The sequence below is a fragment of the Garra rufa genome, chromosome 1 (genome assembly GCF_049309525.1).
Source record: "Garra rufa chromosome 1, GarRuf1.0, whole genome shotgun sequence".
Classification (NCBI taxonomy): domain Eukaryota; kingdom Metazoa; phylum Chordata; class Actinopteri; order Cypriniformes; family Cyprinidae; genus Garra; species Garra rufa.
In genome coordinates, this window is record NC_133361.1 from 8208454 (window position 1) to 8227837 (window position 19384).

General features: G+C 37.5%; 2 protein-coding genes and 1 long non-coding RNA gene across 3 annotated transcripts in view; all 3 read right to left on the bottom strand.

Moving 5' to 3' along the window:
- LOC141342071 (uncharacterized) overlaps window positions 1-7680 on the bottom strand; it is a 13179-nt gene extending 5499 nt beyond the window's left edge. Inside the window, exons 1-3 of the mRNA XM_073846487.1 lie at window positions 7640-7680; window positions 6652-6794; window positions 2367-3298 (exon numbers count right to left, since the gene is read on the bottom strand). Of these exons, the coding sequence (XP_073702588.1) occupies window positions 2367-3298; window positions 6652-6794; window positions 7640-7680 (1116 nt within the window). The remainder of the gene's footprint in view (window positions 1-2366; window positions 3299-6651; window positions 6795-7639) is intronic.
- Window positions 7681-7887: 207 nt separating this feature from the next.
- The window catches only part of LOC141329326 (uncharacterized), a 15045-nt gene continuing 3548 nt past the window's right edge, over window positions 7888-19384 (bottom strand). Inside the window, exon 2 of the mRNA XM_073835458.1 lies at window positions 7888-9088. Within this exon, the coding sequence (XP_073691559.1) occupies window positions 8163-9088 (926 nt within the window). The 3' untranslated portion in view covers window positions 7888-8162. The remainder of the gene's footprint in view (window positions 9089-19384) is intronic.
- Window positions 12284-14808, bottom strand: LOC141329822 (uncharacterized). Its single transcript, XR_012355187.1, has 3 exons — window positions 14546-14808; window positions 13015-13091; window positions 12284-12401 (listed from the first exon to the last, which is right to left on the bottom strand). It is a non-coding gene; the product is annotated as an uncharacterized lncRNA (long non-coding RNA).

Here is a 19384-nt window from a genome sequence, read left to right on the forward strand (position 1 = left end):
AAATTCGCATTTACAAGATATGGGCATTCAAAACTTACAGTCTCGTCACTTCCGCCAATATGAATCAAGTATTTGGATGATCTCACCTGCACTTCAGTTTCTCAGCAAACGTTCAGTCCAATCAAATGCTCTCTAGAGTCCGTAGTGTCCCGCCCCCTACACAGAGACGCGGAGCAGATCATAAGCGCTCATATGTGCGGTCGGCATGTATTAAACTACACAGCCTCAGCATGATAATGATCACTATTTCGTTTTAGCAAGTTTCATATTGAATTTGTGGGGTAATTTATTAGTCTGTGGCTGTCATAAGCTTACAAATGCGGCTTTACCGAGCTCAACGGCTCTTGCCCGAGCAGATATAAATGGAACGCTATTGGCTATTCAAAATTAGTGGGCGGGGCTGGGCGATTTGTTTTTGTTTCAGTTAAAAGTAGGTCACCACATAGAATAACGCTGCGTGTTTCAAGGCACTTCAGTGGACCTTTAAATCTTACCGAGGCGAGCCAAACTCCGTTTCATTCAACTGTCCGACGTGCTTTCTCTTTAAATGTTCGTGCATCACCGAGGTGCTGCCGTGATGCGCAAGGACTGCTTTGCAAACCATGCAGGACAGGTTTTTATTCGCCGTAGCAGGCTAAAATGCTCCCAAACTTTACGCCTGTTTCACACATACTCAGTCTGCAGTCCGTGTACGTTACGTATGCTGTGCAGAAGCAGCACGAACTCGTTTTGCTTTCACACAGAACGCGTTTGCAGTTCGTGCGTTGTGAACGCTAATCCGACATGGGTGCAGAAAAAATACGCAGCGCATACGCACTGCAGACGGAATATGTGTGAAACGGGCGTGTTTTGGTACGCGCAGCTGCTGCCATGGACGCCGCCATTTCTGTATGTTATCGCTCAGCATAGAAGCTAATGCGCATGTGCGACTCTCGGCAGAGAGATGCCTCACTCGGTCGGAAAAAACATGTCTGGCGACAACATCGACAATGAAATTCATTGTCGACTATTTCTATTATCGATTTTTGTCGACAATGTCGATGAATCGTTGCAGCCCTAATAACAATACTACAGTAATTGAATGTAATTATTTGAATGTAAAATAAAACAGCGTCTTCACTGTAAACATGCTTTGTTTCTTATTAAAACTACAAAAGTCCTTTATTCAAGAGCGAGTGACTTTTCTCTCTGTACTATTTCTCTTTGTACCCAATATACAGCTACGCACATATTTTCATTCTCAACTGTTTATGATCATTTAAGACATAACTGACAAGGGTTTACATGCATTATCACCTTATTTTTAAATATTTGTATTTATTTGTAATATTTGACCGTTTAGGCGCGGACCTTGAGCTAAAAGATAACTTTACATGTCACAAAACGTAAGTTTTCTTACGCGCTATTAAAAACACAAAATCAAAGAAACATTAATAAGTCAAGCACGTCCTGTTTTACAAAACTAATGTTACATGATTTTGATGATTTAAATGTGAAAGCAGGCTTTTAGGGAGGAGCGCACCACTGGAAAGGGGGCGGAATGGGGCGCAATAATTATCAGCATTTTCATTAACCGTTTGAAGCAGAAATCAAAACCGAATTTCCATTAACTGCACAGCCGTGCGGCATTCCATTTTCTTTTGCAAGTTTCAGCTCATATATCAACACCCCGTTGAGAAACACTGTAATACACATTTGACAGGAAAGCACTGAGCTTGAGTTTGGAAGCATACAAAATGTACTTTTATTAATAGCATTGACATGCAAAATCATATTTTCCATATAGAAAAATGGATATACTCTACTTTTACTCAATGTACCATTATTCTTTTATAGTATGATATTGAACTGTCCGACAATTTTCTTTAGGGAGGAACTCCAACTTCGTGTTTGTCTGAATCTTACAGTTGAATCGGCTGGTTTTGAAGATAAACTTTATACACTATGTAAACTTAAGAGATACTGTTACTTGTATTGATTGTGTATCCCAATTATACTTTATTGCTTGATGCATTATTGTGTCTCGTTCAGAAATTCAGCATCAGACCTGATGAAAATACAATTTTCAGATTGAAATACAATTTTCATTGACTAAAACTAGACTAAATGTCATCAGTTTCCCTCAACTAAAACCTGATGAAAATAGTCATGGATAACATGGACTAAAATGCTCAGACTTTTAGCTGACTAAAACTTGACTAGACTAAAAAGACTATGAACGTGACTAAAACTAATAAAAACTAAAATGACAGCTTCACACAAAACTGGAATAAAACCAAAATTAAAAACGGCCACCAAAAACAACACTACCTGAAAGTGCCGGATCTGAAGATGATCTACTTCCTGTGCTTGTTTTTCGTATGGACGTTTAGAGAAGTTAACTGATTGAAACGCTTCCCACATTCAGTGCATTGATACGGTTTCTCTCCAGTGTGAATCCTCTCATGTTGTTTCAGAGTTGATGACTGACTGAATCTCTTGCCGCAGTGTGAACATGTATAAGGTTTTTCTCCAGTGTGGATCCTCTTGTGCTGTTTTAAACAGTTTGCTGAAGTAAACGTCTTTTCACACTCAAAGCAAGGGTACTTTCTTATTTTCTGATGTTTGTTTAAAATTGAAAAACATGACAAACTCTTATCCCACGAAATATATGAACACGGCTTCTCCTTTGTATGAACTGTCAGGTGTTTCTTCAGGACTGAAGCCCACATAAATGTTTTATCACATTGATCACAAGAGTACAGTTTGACTCCAGTGTGGATCCTCTCATGATTTTTCAGGGTTCCAGACTGATTGAATCTCTTGTCACAGTGTGAACACTTATAAGGTTTCTGTCCAGTGTGGATGTTCATGTGTACCCTAAGGTTTGCTACGTGTGCAAAACTACTTCCACATTGATCACAAGAGAACGGTTTCTCTCCAGTATGAACTCTCTTATGTGCCGTAAGGCTTCCTTTTTGTATGAAACTCTTCCCGCATTGATCACACGCGTGTGGTTTCTCTCCAGTGTGGATCTTCATGTGATCCTTAAGGCTTAACGATTGTGTGAATCGTTTTCCGCACTGATCACAAGCGAACAGTTTCTCACCAGTGTGAATTCTCATGTGAACGTCAAGATTATATTTGCTTGTCAAACTCTTTCCACACTGAGTGCAGGGGAACGATTTCCTGGCTCTTCTTTTCCTTAAATCTTTCTGTTTGGTTTGAGAGCAACTCGAAGGTTTTTCTCCAGTTTTGAAATGATTTTTCTCCTCAGCTTTACTCAATTCTTCATTCTCCTTACTTTTATCAATTAATTCTAAAATAAAAGCAAAAACAGTTTATTTGTCAGTAACTTGGAAAAAAAAAACGAACGTGAAAGTACCCTAACATACATTTAGTTGAAAATAAGTGTCCCTTATTATTTGCGGCTCCATCTATATTGTTCAACAGCTCTAAAGATGGTTTCAGTTACAACAAACTAAATATTAAACTACTTTAAACTTTATAACTGTCATTAGTATTACCCACTGGAGTTTTTTTTTTCTTGATGACCACAAAAAGAAATAAAAAATACTCAATTTACACAGATAAGAATAAAATATTATTTGAAACAACAAAGGGTCTACTTATCTTTGTGTATAGTCATAATAGACAAAACTATTTGCTTTTGTAAATTAAAGAAACAGTTTAGTTTCAGTTTAGGGTTGCTGTGAATTTTATACCAACTTACTGGCAGCTGGATTCACAGTATTAATACTGTAATTGCATTTACAGTACAATACTATTTCTTACTCTATTTACAGTATTAGTACCATATTTCAATTAAATGAAAGTAAACTCTACAGTACTGATAATGTAGTTTAAACATTTTTTACCTGTCAAGTACAAATTACAAATCTTGACCTCGAAAATGAACAATCAGAAAAAAAGGCCATCACCACAGTTTAGGGCTAGGCAATATATCGAACGATATTGTGAGGCGCGTTTAGTCAATGAAGCCGGTGCTTTGATTGAAGCCGCACGTGATGGAGATTTACTACTAATCAAAGCACTGGCTTCATTGACTAAACGCGCCTCACAATATCGTTCGATATATTGCCCAGCCCTACCACAGTTCCATGAGGACTTTGTATCATGACAAAGTAAGCATGTTAAACCAGTCTAAGGTTTTTGAAAAGTAAGATTTGTAATGTTTTAAAAAAATCTGTTCTAACCCTCACCAAGCCGGCGTTTATTTTATCCAAAATACAGCAAAAGCAGTAATACTGTGATATATATGCAAATTTGAAAGAAAAATAGAGGCCTTTGCATCTGAACTTTTTTCTGCTAGTATTTCACCTGCGTGTTCTAGACCTGCTGTTTTATGGTTATGCCACAAGATGGAGGCAAGGGACTGTCTGTGAGTCTTTAAAACGTTCATTCAACTACACGTTTTATATCAGATTTTGCAATTTCACTTATTACACTCTTTTTTTTTTCCATTAAGCCACCCCCAATTTATTAATAAGGTATGTACTGATATTGGTCCTCCAAACTGTTTTAAGCCAAGTTATTTCGTTTTGGAATGTCCTGTTTATCATTAGACCACTATTCTGTGACCAATGTGTTTTAGTCATAATTTCGATTTTTTTTTTTGAAGATGTTTATTTTTAAGCCTGTTTTATTAACCAAAACATTAGTTTTGCCCTCTGCTCAGTTCTAACATTTTAACACACACACATATACATATTTGTGCGATTTGTGAAATAAACAGAGGGGGGGTTGCTTTTGAAAACTTTTTTTTCCTCTCTCCTTTTTAGGAAAAGAACCAGATGAGTGTCAGGTCATGAAATGTTTTTAATACGACGGAAGCTGTATTATGTGATCACAATTTAAAAAAAAACATTTTAAGTTAGGTCTATTAATAGTAATGATTTACTTTCAAACAACGAATACATTTTATAGAGAAGGTGAGCAAGCTATCAACGGAGCTTTTTGTAAACTCCGAATCTGTAAACCACTGCGTCGCAAAAAGATTCACTGTTTTCTGTGACTTTAAAGCACGTATCGCGAATAATTTGATTTAGATCGGGACGTAGGAGCGGGTTCGCGGGACGTTTGATCCACACCGTGGATAATTAAGCAGAGGCAGGGATGCATAGACCAGAGGTATATAGCACTTTGTGTGTGTGTAGTACTTATAGTAAGTGCACCTGTCATTTAAACTGGACTGACTGAATATCTACTGTTTGTATCCATTACAAAATATACATACAAATGAAAAATACAGCAAAAACTTGCATAAAACCCCACTGACACTCACAAGATCCTCTATGGGTGAACATCTATTATAAAACACTCACAGGACATTCATTTTGACAACTATACAAATATTTTGAAATTTCACGCAAAAATGTGGATCTATGGGCAAGTGCCCCGAAAGCATGAATAGTTTGTGATTCAATAGCGGACTTATGCGTGCCTAATGTACGACTCTGATATACAAGAGTGTCACACATTAAGCACGCGCAAGTTCATTACTATAACTCTGATCGTCTTTAACTCTACATTAGCGCGACGGTTTTTTTCATGCAGCCAAGAGATGAAGTAATGACCTGCACTCCCGGGGGGTATAGGTTACTTTTGCGGGTGGAAGAGGGCCAAAACATGAATGTTGCGGGCGGGAGCAGGACGAAATAACATATTTCTGCGGGAGAGGGACGATATTTCTGCGGGACAGAAACTTGCGGGAGCGGGACTAAAATGTCCATTGCAGGTCTCTAAAATGAAGTTTTGTGCAGCAGTTGAAAGTTTTGAGCTGCCCTTCAGTCTGTAGCCTATTTACGTGCGCTGAAACTTGCGGAGTCGAGTCCAAAGCAATCAATCACAGAACACGAGAGACCGTGCTTTGATCATTTTCATCTAAAACATTAATAATGAAAGTAAACAGTTTTAGGATAATATTTAAATGAATCTTAAGCTATCTCGCGGCACCCTGGAGGTCCACCGGTTTAGAATATCTGTACTACGTGAAACGCAATAAAATACACCCAGTACCCAAATAATGCCTTGTCTGTTTTTTCTCGAAAACAATTTGCGCCCCCCTTGTTGAGAACCACTGTTTTAAGGCATTCATTTTTTTCTGACCTGGCTGAAACAGGATTCCTGACTGTAAAGCTTTATACTTGCATTTAAAAAAAAATGCTTTTCTGACTCTTTAATTATTTTCAACAACTATTTGGTTTTGGGTTCTGTTTAATTATTTTTAACAACTATTTGTTTTTCTGCTGCAGCACTGGGAATTGTAAAATTTCACTGGTCTATAAAATGTAGATGATTGTACATATAGAATATATATATATTTGGTAAATATCACTACCTTTCAAATAAATCACTCATATAACGTTTTGGACATATGGCCCACTCATAATCCTGTTAAATAATAGCGACCAAAATAATGGTGATTATGATTTTTGCCATAATCGAGCAGCCCTAGAAAGAACTCTAGTCTACTATATCCAGTTCCCAAAAGTGAACAAATGTTCTGTATGTGTTTTATGACATTATTTTAGTGACCTAAAATTTTTGTTTCTCACCAACCATGCATAAACGTTATTTTATCAGAAAGAAGTTCAAAGCTTTGTGAGCCTAATGTACAACAAACAGTCATGAAGAAGACCAAAGACCAACCTCCGTGTTCCTCTTGTTTTATCCTCCAGGTTTCTGGTTCCTCGTCCTTTATTCTGCAGGTTTCTGGTTCGTCTTTTATCCCCGTGGTTTCTGGTTCCTCTTGTTTTATTTCCCAGGTTTCTGGTTCACTCGTGTCCTCTCCTCTTTAACAAACACCATTTTCACAACAGCAGATCGAAGTTCAGCTTATATTCCTCCAGATATGTCCGTTTGCTTCAAAATTTAGTCAGTGAGGCTATTACAGGTATTTACAGAGCCAATTCCCAAAAACTGTATTTTTCTGTTAACAGAAATTTCTCACAGTTTGTATTAAAACAGCATCACGACAAAACAACAGCGAGCGGTGAAACTAAACTTCTTCCTCTGAGGCTCAATGGTGTTTGGCAAACAAACGTATGTGTTTAGCGCCACCCGCTGGACTGGAGTATGAAGCGGCGAGAGGAGGGAAATAATACGGGAAATATTTACTTTTGCATTTTCATTCATTTCACTCTTTTTTCCATTAAGCCACGCCCAAACCTAAGGTGTATACTGAACTTGGTCCTCCAAACTGTACAAACAACATAATTTCGATTTAGTAAGTCATAATTTCGACATTTTATCATGTAATTATGACTTTCATTTGTAATAATTTCGACTTTTTAAGGCATTAGACCACTTTCCTGTGACCAATGTGTTAAAGTCATAATTAAAGTCATACTTTTTACTTTTTATCTCGTAATTATGACTTAGGTCATAGTTTTTTTTTTTTTTTTTTTTTTTATCACGTAGTCTTAACTTTTTTCTCATAATTACAACTTTAGGTCAGTTGGCAAGATACAATTAGTTTGATAATATTTATTTACCAATGAGAAATTGTAAGTGTATTCCCTTAACTTTGCAGCAGCAAAAGCAGAAAAGTTAACATTAGAGCTTATCAATGCTACAGTCTTTAGTAATAAAAAAAAAGCTTGTTTAATACCAGTTTCAGGTATCCATTCATACTTACAAGAGAAGCACAGAAGAATCAATTACAAAGCTGCATGACATTGTAACCTGCATCTGTGTTTTCTAAATATATCACTGAATAATAACTAGTTTTGATTTTGTTCGTTGGGAAGGAACTCCATCTTTGTGTTGATCTGAATCTTCCAGTTGAATCGGCTGGTTTTGAAGATGTAAAAACTGTGAAAACTAGTTAATGTTTCTTTGCCATGTAACTTGTAATGACTGCTTAAAAAACAGATTTATCCAGATTAATGCTTTATTCATTATTGTTTCATGTTTGTTAAGGCAACAGCATCAGATCTTAAGATGATGTACATAAGGCTCATTCACAAAAGGCAGAGCTTTCCCCATCCAATCTTTCTGCTGTAATCATGGCATTGTCTCAGGAAATATCCGTGTAAACAAGATGTTAAATTCTCAAATCTATCAATTGTAGGACCCGGTTTCAACAAAAAGTGGTTTTAGACTCCCAAAACAACAGGTTTTCACTCCCTAGCCGTCACATATAAAAGCACTGGATATGTCTAGACAGGACACTGATAAGACACAAAATTTTCCCCATATATGTGAAATGATTTTTTATGTCTGTGTAGAGCAGAGAAATGAGTGAAACGTCTTTCACACCCATCACAGTGATAGGGTTTCTCTCCAGTGTGGATCCTCTCATGTGTTTTCAGAGTTGATGACTGATTGAAACTCTTGTCACAGTGTGAACAGTTAAAGGGCTTTTCTCCAGTGTGAATCCTCTCATGTGTTTTCAGTTGCCCTGACTTAATGAATCTCTTATCACAGTGTGAACACTTAAAGGGCTTCTCTCCAGTGTGGATCATCTCATGTGTTTTCAGATGTGCTGAACAACTGAATCTCTTGTCGCAGTGTGAACACTTATATGGTTTTTCTCCAGTGTGGATCATCTCATGTGTTTTCAGATGTGCTGAACAACTCAATCTCTTGTCACAGTGTGAACACTTATATGTTTTTTCTCGAGTGTGTATCCTCTCATGTGCTTTCAGATATACTAACAGACTGAATCTCTTGTCGCAGTGTGAACACTTATATGTTTTTTCTTGAGTGTGGATCCTCTCATGTGCTTTCAGATATGCTAACCGACTCGATCTCTTGTCGCAGTGTGAACACTTATACAGTTTTTCTCCAGCAGTGTGGACGTTCATGTGTCTCTTAAGGTATGATGATTGTGAGAAACTCTTCCCACACTGATCACAAGTGAACGGCTTCTCTCCAGTATGAAGTCTCATGTGACGCTCAAGACTTCTTTTGCGTGTGACACTCTTTCCACACTGAGTGCAGGTGAAAGATTTCTTGGTGCTTCCTTTCTTTATTTTTTTCTTTTTGGTTTGAGAGCAACTCAAAGGTTTTTCTCCAGTTTCGACATAATTATTCTCCTCAACTTCGCTTGATTCTTCATTCTCCTCTTTTTCTTTAATCAACTCTGAAATAAAAGGAAAATGGTTCATTTTTAGTGAATTGTAAAAAAGCTGAGATGTGACACCAGAAGCAGATTTGGTAGCGGGATCATAAAGATAGTTTAATCATAAAATCACTACTGTTTTGCAATAATAAAAGTGCAGTTACTAATAATATTATGTGTTTATTTTTGGTAATACACCAGTGGTTATCAACCTTTTTTGGGCCAAGTACTTTTATCTTTTATCTGGATTCATTTACATTTATTTACACAGCTTTTAAGCGTGTTGGTGATTTTCTTTGCTACAGCTTCATTGTTGTTGAGATGCTGATATACCTTAAACTATATAAAAAAAAAAGTAAAAAAAACAAAAACGCTCGTTTTTTCCAGGCCCGTCCACGCCGCATCGAGACAAAACCATCCAAAGTCTATAGAATACCCTTAAAGAAACTTTGAAACATCTCAACTTTTCAGAATGCCGCAAGTGCACTGCAGGTCATGTGACATGAACCAACCAATCACTTGTTTAAAAGACAGAGCTTAAAGATTTACTCTTTTTCTTTTAAAAGATAACATTTTTGTAAGAGCTATACTGAAGTTGGCAGTTTGATAAATGCAAGTTAATTCTTCATTTCAATCTTTATGTGCTAAAAAGGCACATGAATTCCTGTAGAGATAGCAATACACATTCTCCTGTTTTTGCCAAATAAATGAAAAGCATGTCATCAATGTCTTCTCTCTTGCTGTATCAAAATCTCCGCTAGCTTTCCTCAGAGATGTCCCAATAATGTGCTTAAAGTCAAGTCCAATTCAGTTTGTGAATGTTTACACATGTAACTTTTTTTTTAAAATAATGTATCAAGCTACATATCATATGCCAAAGTAAATTTCTGGAGTGTTATTAAAAAAAAAAAAAAAAAAAAAAAAAAGAACCGTACAGAACTGAAAACCGTGACCTAAAACCGTGATACGAACCAAACCGTGGGTTTTGTGAACCGTGCCAAACCTAGTGGATCCTCTCATGATTTTTCAGGGTTCCAGACTGATTGAATCTCGTCCCAGTGTGAACACTTATAAGGTTTCTCTCCAGTGTGGATGTTCATGTGTACCCTAACGCCTGTTTCAGACATTAACGTCCGGCAGTGCGTATCAGAAGCAGTGCGTTTGCAGCAGTGCAGCGATCGTTTCCGCATAGCCTCTACTTTTTTGCTGAGCTGCAGCCCTGAAAGCATCCTGTGTGAAAGCAAAATGGGTCCGTGCTGCTTCTGCACCGCATACGTAACACAGAACTGCATACAGACTTGTGTGAAAAAGGCATTAGGTTCTTAGAGCTCCACCCTCTGCTGGGTCAGATATTCTTCCTCGTCTCTCAAGGTTAGGTTATTGCATCTAAGGTTGATTCTCACTCCTCAGGCCTTGTGTAAGGGGTAGGTCTCTCCCCTTTCTGCGGAGAGGGTCCTCGTAGAGTGCCCCCTCGTTAGGACGGATGTTCCTCCTTGCAGCTCAGGGTTAGGAGTCTGTCCTCACCATTATCCACTATTTATTGGATGGACAGTTCTAGCTCAGTTTATCAGTCTACACAGTTTGAGGACTTTCTGTCCTGATTATAGGGTGTAGCATCGCTCCCCTCACCTAAAGAGGGTTGACCCCCTTCTATTGCTTGTCATAATTGACAAGCTTGGAGCTCTAGGAACACCTTCCTCAAATACATGCTATGGTAAGTGCTCACCAAGCTCTGGGCACCTTCTAAAATCCTTTATGGTATGGGTAACGCGCAAGACTCCGTTTCCATTCTCGGAGTTGGTTAAAGCCCCGGTCTCCTTGGGTCCAACTTCACCCGGGTATCATCTTTAAAACCCCTGACCATCAGCTACACACTAAAAACTCCTGGGTCAAAACTAACCCATAATGGGTTATTTTTGACCCAAATCCTGGGTTAAAAAGGGACCAACTAATTTCTGGGTTATTTCAACCCAGAAAAATGGGTTATTCTTTTTGACCCAACTTCTGGGTTAAATACCTGACCCAAATGCTGGGTTACAATAACCCAACATTGTAGTTAATATAACCCAACTTCTGGGTCAAAAGAACAACCCAAATATCTGGGTTGAAATAACCCAGAAATTAGTAGGTCCCTTTTTAACCAAAGGTCAGAGGTCAAAAATAACCTAACTTGGGTAACTATGCCAGTATGCCTTATTTCAGAAAATAAAACACTTACACACTTCAAGCACTTTTACATTTTTATTGCATTAAATTAAATTCAATAAAAAAAAACACACACTTGGACCTATTTATTTTAGGTCACACTGTAATAACATTGTATAACAATTAGACATTTAAAAAATAGAAAAATAAACAACTTATTCTCTCTCAAACATTTGACAACATTCAATAACTGGATTGAACTTGAGGCTTTAAACATTGGTTGTGTCAATTACTGCAGCTTAACACGATTAAACAGTTCTGCAATTAAGCAAGGCAGTCTTAAGAAATTTGACAGGTTTTGATTCAGATCCCTCAATCTGATATACAACTTGCTGCAGAAACTCCCATGCGGGAGCACACTGCTTGGGGTAGTTGATATCAAGAACATAAAATGCCTTGAAACACACGTCAACTGCCCGAAACAGAGTGCCTGACCAGCTAATATCACAAATGCCTGAGAAGCACATTGCTGGGGGTCTCCCAGCGCCAGGACAGAGAGGAATGGCTTTGATTGCAAGAGGTATTCCACCATATTTGTTCCAACCTAAAACAGACAGAGACAGAAAGATACACAAAAGAATGTGAATATTGTGTAGAAGGTGAACTGTAAGCAAGATAATAGACTACCAGTTTGTGTTATAATGCTGACACTAACTGTAGGAAGGAAGCCAAATGAACTGTGGTTCTTAATTGATGTGTTCATTTTGAGTGGGTCATGAATGTGTAAAAGAAAATGTGGATTGAGAACCACTCAGAGTAATAAAACTTAACATCTTCAACTTCACTTTCTAGCTACCATAGATGGCATCACTCAAAACTGAAATACAACTGCGAGGAACCTTGGAGGTTTTTTTTTTTTTTTTTAAATCAGGATTCACCCTTTAGCTTTCACATGAAACATGTCACTTGGATTGCCATCTTTCACCTGTACAGCATAGTTAGAATTAAGAATATTCTCTCTCAGAGTGGTGCTGAGAAACTGGTCCATTGTACTTACAGGCATTTGGTGTATGGACGGACGCTGTCCGGGACACTTCAATGGAGTGCTGGACAGTCTTCTTCCCAACCCTGTAGACGGCCTGTGGCACCATGTTGGGTAGAAGTGTTAGCGCTAGTTCCCCTTTGGCATCTGTAGGTTAACAATATTCTAGGTATCAGTATGTGTGTGAAAAAATAAAACGACTATAGAAATATGTAAATGAAAATGAACAGACATTTTTAATCTTTTACAAAGTTTTGCAGTAGAGATAACACACATCAGGTACAGATAAGGAACAATTAGGGGGTTAAAAGGGCTAAAAGCAAAATTAACGGAAATGATACATGTACACATACAATATATTATGTCTTGTATGACCCACTCATCTCATTAGACACCATTTTCTTATTAAGTGCATTCACATCTTTGTAAAAAAAAAAAAAAAAAAAAAAAAAAGTTAAATGAGCATCAGTTTCCATATTAGTTCCATACAATCTATACTGTCTATCTTTTCTTTCATTAACAAGTGTAATAATGACATTAATGCAAAGGTGAATATCTGGCCCATTATTATGCATAACAGCTAAAAGACAAGGCACAAGTATCTTTTAACTAAAAGGGTTATTATAGATATGCATTCCCCACTGTCAAAGAAGTTGTGACTGTCACAAAATCTTGCACTGACACATTTAAAACGTATTAAAGAAAAAAATGTTTAGGTATAGAGAGATGATGTGAGGGCAGTTAAGAGTAAAACACTCACCTCTAAAATTCTCTATCAGCTCAGACAGCCGCCACTCAGTTAGCTTATCAGCGACAAAGCTGTCCATTTAAAATGACCTGGAGAAAACATAGCAATAGAAGTTAGCAACAATTTGAAGACCTGACACGTTTCTTTAACTCTTACTACTTAAGCCAGTAGAGCACTGTATAATATGATAAGCACAGCGCAGCTGGTTAACATAACTCAACTATTGTGTTGCCTCGTCGCTCTAGCCACGGCTAAAGGGGGTTGCACACTGGACGAGAAGGGTATTTAAAATACAAACACATTATTCTTTATGGGGCCGTTCACATGTCGCGCCTAAAAACGCGTGGAAAACGCTAGGCGCGCCCGCTTTCCTCCTATCAACAAAGCGCTCGTGCGCTTGCGCTCCAGAAGAGAGTGCCGTTGCTAAGCAACCATGACCTGCGCTCTCCATAAACACGCGGAAGATTCAGGAAAGGATAAATGGATTTTCAGCATTAAAAATCATTTGCAGTAGCTCTGTTATTAAATTTTTTTAAAAATATTTATTCCTGTACAGCTATGATAAACTGTTTCTCCGACTTGGAAGTGCTTTCAATGCTATTAAGGGAAAGGATGAAGCTAATTGGTTAGTTCATGTCACATGACCTGCGGTGTGCATGCCGCGCGCCTACATTTGAAATAACAAACTTGAGCGCGTAAATGTACATAGTCTTATATTAAATTTACTCTTCTTTCTCACAAATCGTCGTTAATGTATATACTGACTTCACCATGTGCTGCAACATAAATTTAGTTTTACATTAATTTACAGAAATCGGCTACTTGAATGAAAAATTGCTGATGTTATTGGATTTTCAGGTGATATTCTCATTTAATTTAGTTAACAGACAGTAAGTGTTAAGACTGCAGTCTCAGCAATGGTCTTTAATTATACAGTACAATCATAACAGTACTGGCATTATCTAAACCCATAATATCCTTAAACGTAACAATATTGCTGGCCATAAACTGATAAAGTACGCGATACCTCGAGTTGTCCTAGACGCAGCGAGGGCGGCTTCTCGTCCGGTGTACGACCCCCTTAACGCGGCATGAAGTCTCCACTAGCTGCACTGTACTTATCGTATTACCACGAGTATTAAAACAATGAGATAAGTACAGCACAATTTATGAAAAATAGAATTTAAACACCGTGTAAAATGAATTCAGTCATTTAGGTCATACATGTATTTCTCAACGATGTGTAAAAAGCATTTCAACCATTTTGACATAGAATTTCATGAACTTATCGTTATTTTTAATCATTCAAATTTGGCTGGGTGGTTAATTACACTTTCTTCTTTAGTCTGAAAAACTCAAAACACATTTACTTTCACTTTACACGGACTTTAAACTAGTTACATATCTGCGGGTGACTACATGCTAACCACAGAATTACCATGATAAGCCATGGTCATTTTTTCAGCAAACGGTGCTAAACTACTAACGGGGACATGGACACAGAAAAGTTTACGTTACATTGACACTGAAAATACTTGCTTACCTTGAATACGCGACGAAGTTGTACCGAAGAAGCCCAGGCCAAAAAGGATCGAGCGTGAAGTTCAAGTGACGGTTATTTCAAACGACTGTTGTGAGAAAATACCAGAACAACAGCGGGGGCGGGGGGAAGGGTCGTGAACCCAGAACATGGGTTACTCTTTGAAAAATAACCCATAAACCTAAACAACCCAGGAGTTGGGTCAAAATATTAGCCCTATAACCCAGAAAATGGTTACTCTCTGAAAAAATAACCCATAATTTTAACCCAACACAAATAACCCAGAAAATGGGTTAAAGAAATAACCCAGGAGTTTTTAGAGTGTACCTAGGTTTGTCGAGGCATTCCTAGGTACCTTAAGAGAACGGTTCCTTAGGAGTCCAAGGGAGACTACTTCCTTAGATCTGTGAATCACTTCCTGAGGGAATGGATCCAGCAGAGCTAGGCAGTGGCTCCTATGTGACAGGCTGGTCTGGGTATCCCAGATACTCGGCCATATTTCCCTAAAAGAATCTTCTTGATTCCAAGCCTGAGCTCTACCCCGGGTCTTTGGATCCCTTTCAGGTAAGTGGAGTAGCAGCTCGGGCCTTGGTTGATGGGGATAATGTCACTAGCTATGTTTCCATCCAAAAATGCGAATTTAACTTATGCGCAAAACTGGAACATCGCATAAAACATTTGCGCATAAAGCACCGTTTCCATCCAACAAGACAAAGAGAACAAAATCGTCACTTCCTGATAAACTTGCAGGAAAAAAAAAAAAAAAAAACTAGGAGAAGTCATGAAAATAATAATTTTCAGATTTCCCCAGCGGTTAATTGACATGTGACAACACGGGCATTACCGGTATCACCGAGGGAAAGGTTATGGGATAGTTTTCTCTCGTTTCCATGCTTTTATTCGCTTTTAAAAGCTTGTAAATGTCAGTAAGCATTTTACTTTCACTTTCGATTTAGCGGCAGTTCGGCGTCAATTGATTGAATGGACAACAACAAAACAGTACGACAAACTCACTTAGTCTATTTTAAACATAGAATTATTAATTTATTAACAAAAACAAATAAACAACTGTTAAATAACCTCCACAAAGTTTAATTATGAAAAAGAGACCTACTGAAAATTGGCAAACACGGTGGGAAAAAAATTAATAAGAAACGAATGAGCTTCCAAAATCACCTTAGATAAACGAAAACAGTCAACAGGCCTTTTTAAAATCCAAAATACTTTTGAAACTAAATCTTTCGGCAAGTTCTTGCCTTTCTCACCTTACTCCTAATGTGATAACTGAAATCGGACTCGTGCCGCGGATGTGACTGAGCAGCCGCTTTCAGTTTTTAATTGTACTGTTTGTTCTCTAACTGAACTAAATGATTTTTATCTCTATAAAATAATCAAAACGACCGCAGGGCCGGGGCCGTGGTGGACAAGTTGTAATGCGCTGAGTCAGGGTTAGGGATAGCTCGCCTAACTCACGTTGCGTTACGTCATCTATTCCATGCAATCTTAAACTATATTTATTACTTATAAATCTCTTAATTAATTTGTGCAAAAACATACGGTACTGCAAAAACTGTTCATCTAACCAAGTCAAAAAATCTTGTTTCCAGCTAAAAAGTATTTTTGATCTTGTTTTGAGACTTATATACTAAGCAAGAGCAGAATTAAGAGCAGAATTATAGAGCAGGTATATTATTAATCTTATTTTGAGTATATTTGTCTTATTTTGAGAGTTCTTAGCAAGTGTGATTTGTCTTATTACATTGGCAGATTATTTCACTTAATTTAAGAAGCTTTCGACTAACCTAACCCTTAAAATACTTGATTTTAGTCGAAAACTTAAATGAAGTGAAATAATCTGCCAATGAAACAAGACAAATCACACTTGGTAAGAATTCTAAAAAGAAGGCAAATAGGCTACTCAATGTAAGATTAATAATCTAACACCTTCTACTCTTGCTTAGTATATAAGTAACAAGGTTAAAAATACTTTTTAGCTGGAAACAAGATTTTTTTACTTGATTAGATGGAGTTTTTGCAGTGTGCACAAAAACGGTTTAATTACTTATTAAATATTTCTTCTGCCTTCATGTTAATACTGCGGCATGCTTATATCGTGTTTTTTTTTCCCTCACCTTCTCAGCCCCACCCTTTCTTTGCTTTTTTTCGTATTACCAACACCTGCAGTATCCCTGTTCTTTCTCCCATCTGCACTTCACTTGTAAACAGTTGAGTGACAAGCATTGACGAGTGAGCTTGCACATCTATGGGCTTGTAGGCGCATTGTTGCCACCTATCGGTCTTGACATGGAACAACAGTAAATTATAAGCAAGAAAAAAAAAAACGGCCGACGGCGGTCCTGCTGCAGCGGCCGTTCTGGTATTCTCCAGAACGTCCAGATGGCCAGTCCGCCCCTGCTCATGGCATATATCTGCAGACTGTGCCCAGAACGGAACTCTGCTCTTAAAGGAGCCACAACATTTTTCATCCCGTTACAAAGTGACGAAACCGCTGAAGGAAACATTTCAGAATGACCAAAATAACATGTCTGATGCTTTGCAACAAAATGGGTCCGCTGGTCAGTGAAGTTATCCCGTTCCAGCGTGCAAAGTCACATGACTTTTTTAATGCGCATTGAGGAATTTTTTCAGTAAAGTGTTTTCATCGTAGGTTATGCGCATTTTTTTTTTTTCTTATCGGATAAAAAAATTATCCTACTCAGTTGTGCGCATAAGTTTTTTATGCGCATTTTCAGAATTTATGCGCATTTTCGCGTTTCCATTCAGAGATTTTTATGCGCATATTCCAAAATGGCCATAAACATGGGTGGATGGAAACACAGCTACTGACAGTCGTCACTACGTCCCAGGGGCACTTTCCTAGAATTCTATGGTATTGTTACTAGTGCTCATTCTATAAGCATGCACTCCTAAAACAGATTAAACCAATTAAATTTCAGTTGTATCTTTTTTTTTTTTTTTTTTTTTTTTTGCTTTTCTGACTCTTTAATTATTTTCAACAACTATTTGGTTTTGGGTTCTGTTTAATTATTTCCAACAACTATTTGTTTTTCTGCTGCAGTACTGGGAATTGTAAAATTTCACTGGTCTATAAAATGTAGATGATTGTACATATGGAATATATATATATATAAACAAATGTTCTGTATGTGTTTTGTGACCTTATTTTAGTGACCTAAAATTGTTGTTTTTCACCAACCATGCATAAACGTTATTTTATCAGAAAGAAGTTCAAAGCTTTGTGAGCCTAATGTACAACAAACAGTCATTAAGAAGACCAAAGACCAACCTCCGTGTTCCTCCTGTTTTATCCTCCAGGTTTCTGGTTCCTCGTCCTTTATTCTGCAGGTTTCTGGTTCGTCTTTTATCCCCGTGGTTTCTGGTTCCTCTTGTTTTATTTCCCAGGTTTCTGGTTCACTCGTGTCCTCCTCTTTAACAAACACCATTTTCACAACAGCAGATCGAAGTTCAGCTTATATTCCTCCAGATATGTCCGTTTGCTTCAAAATTTAGTCAGTGAGGCTATTACAGGTATTTACAGAGCCAATTCCCAAAAACTGTATTTTTCTGTTAACAGAAATGTCTCACAGTTTGTATTAAAACAGCATCACGACAAAACAACAGCGAGCGGTGAAACTAAACTTCTTCATCTGAGGCTCAATGGTGTTTATCAAACAAACGTATGTGTTTAGCGCCACCCGCTGGACTGGAGTGTGAAGCGGCGAGAGGAGGGAAATAATACGGGAAATATTTACTTTTGCATTTTCATTAATTTCACTCTTTTTTCCATTAAGCCACCCCCCAACTTATTAATAAGGTGTGTACTGAACTTGGTCCTCCAAACTGTACAAACCACATAATTTCGACTTAGTAAGTAAAAAGATAACATTAGAGTTCATCAATACTACAGTCTTTAGTTATTAAAAAAAAGAAAAAAAAAAAAAAAAGCTTGTTTAATACCAGAGGTGGGTAGAGTACCCAAAATCTGTACTCAAGTAAAAGTACAAGTAGTTATGGAAATATTTACTCAAGTAAGAGTAAAAGTAACTAGATAAAAGAGTTCGCCAAGACAAACTTTAAGTTGGCTTGAGAAAGATTTGCCTTAAAGTTAAAAGAAGTTTTGAAAGCTTTAAGCAGTTTGATTCGTTTTTAAAGTTTAAAGATAGAAAAAGTTTGAAAAGATTTAAGTTTGATGGTTTTCAATCTGAAATAGTTTGAAGTTTAAAGTAGTTTTAAAGCTTGAACAGATAGATACAAGTATATGGGGTCAAATTTCCTTCAAAAGTATTGCGCTCACAGATCGAAAAATAACAAGCGTGAATCAAAGATTTGAAAACGCATGTAAAAATATATCGCACGCAAATGAAAATTAAATGCAAAGACATTCAGAAGAATAAAATACGTGGACACAAACTGAAAAATAATAAGCACAAGATAAATATTTATACACTTGCACGCACAAATCTGAAATGTGAATTCACAGTTATTCGTTTCACTCTTAAAATCGTGTTTTCTGCTCACATTTTTAGTTTTCGTACGTTTACGCTCTTTGCTCACTCGCTCTCGGTTCAACAATCTGCGCTTGGTTTTCTAAATGTTGCGCTCCTGGTTTCATGTAAATGAGGGCGGGCTTTAACATCACCATTGGTTCACCAGATGTGATTGACAGCTTCCTTCTCTAGCCAATCGATCGAAGCGGAGAAGTTGACGTCACACCAATGCGTGACGGATGATTCCCGTCAGGAAAATGCTGGACAATCTCAGTAAATTTTCCATAAGTATATTTTTTAAGTTGAAAGTTGCACCCTTTTTACACCGCGGTCA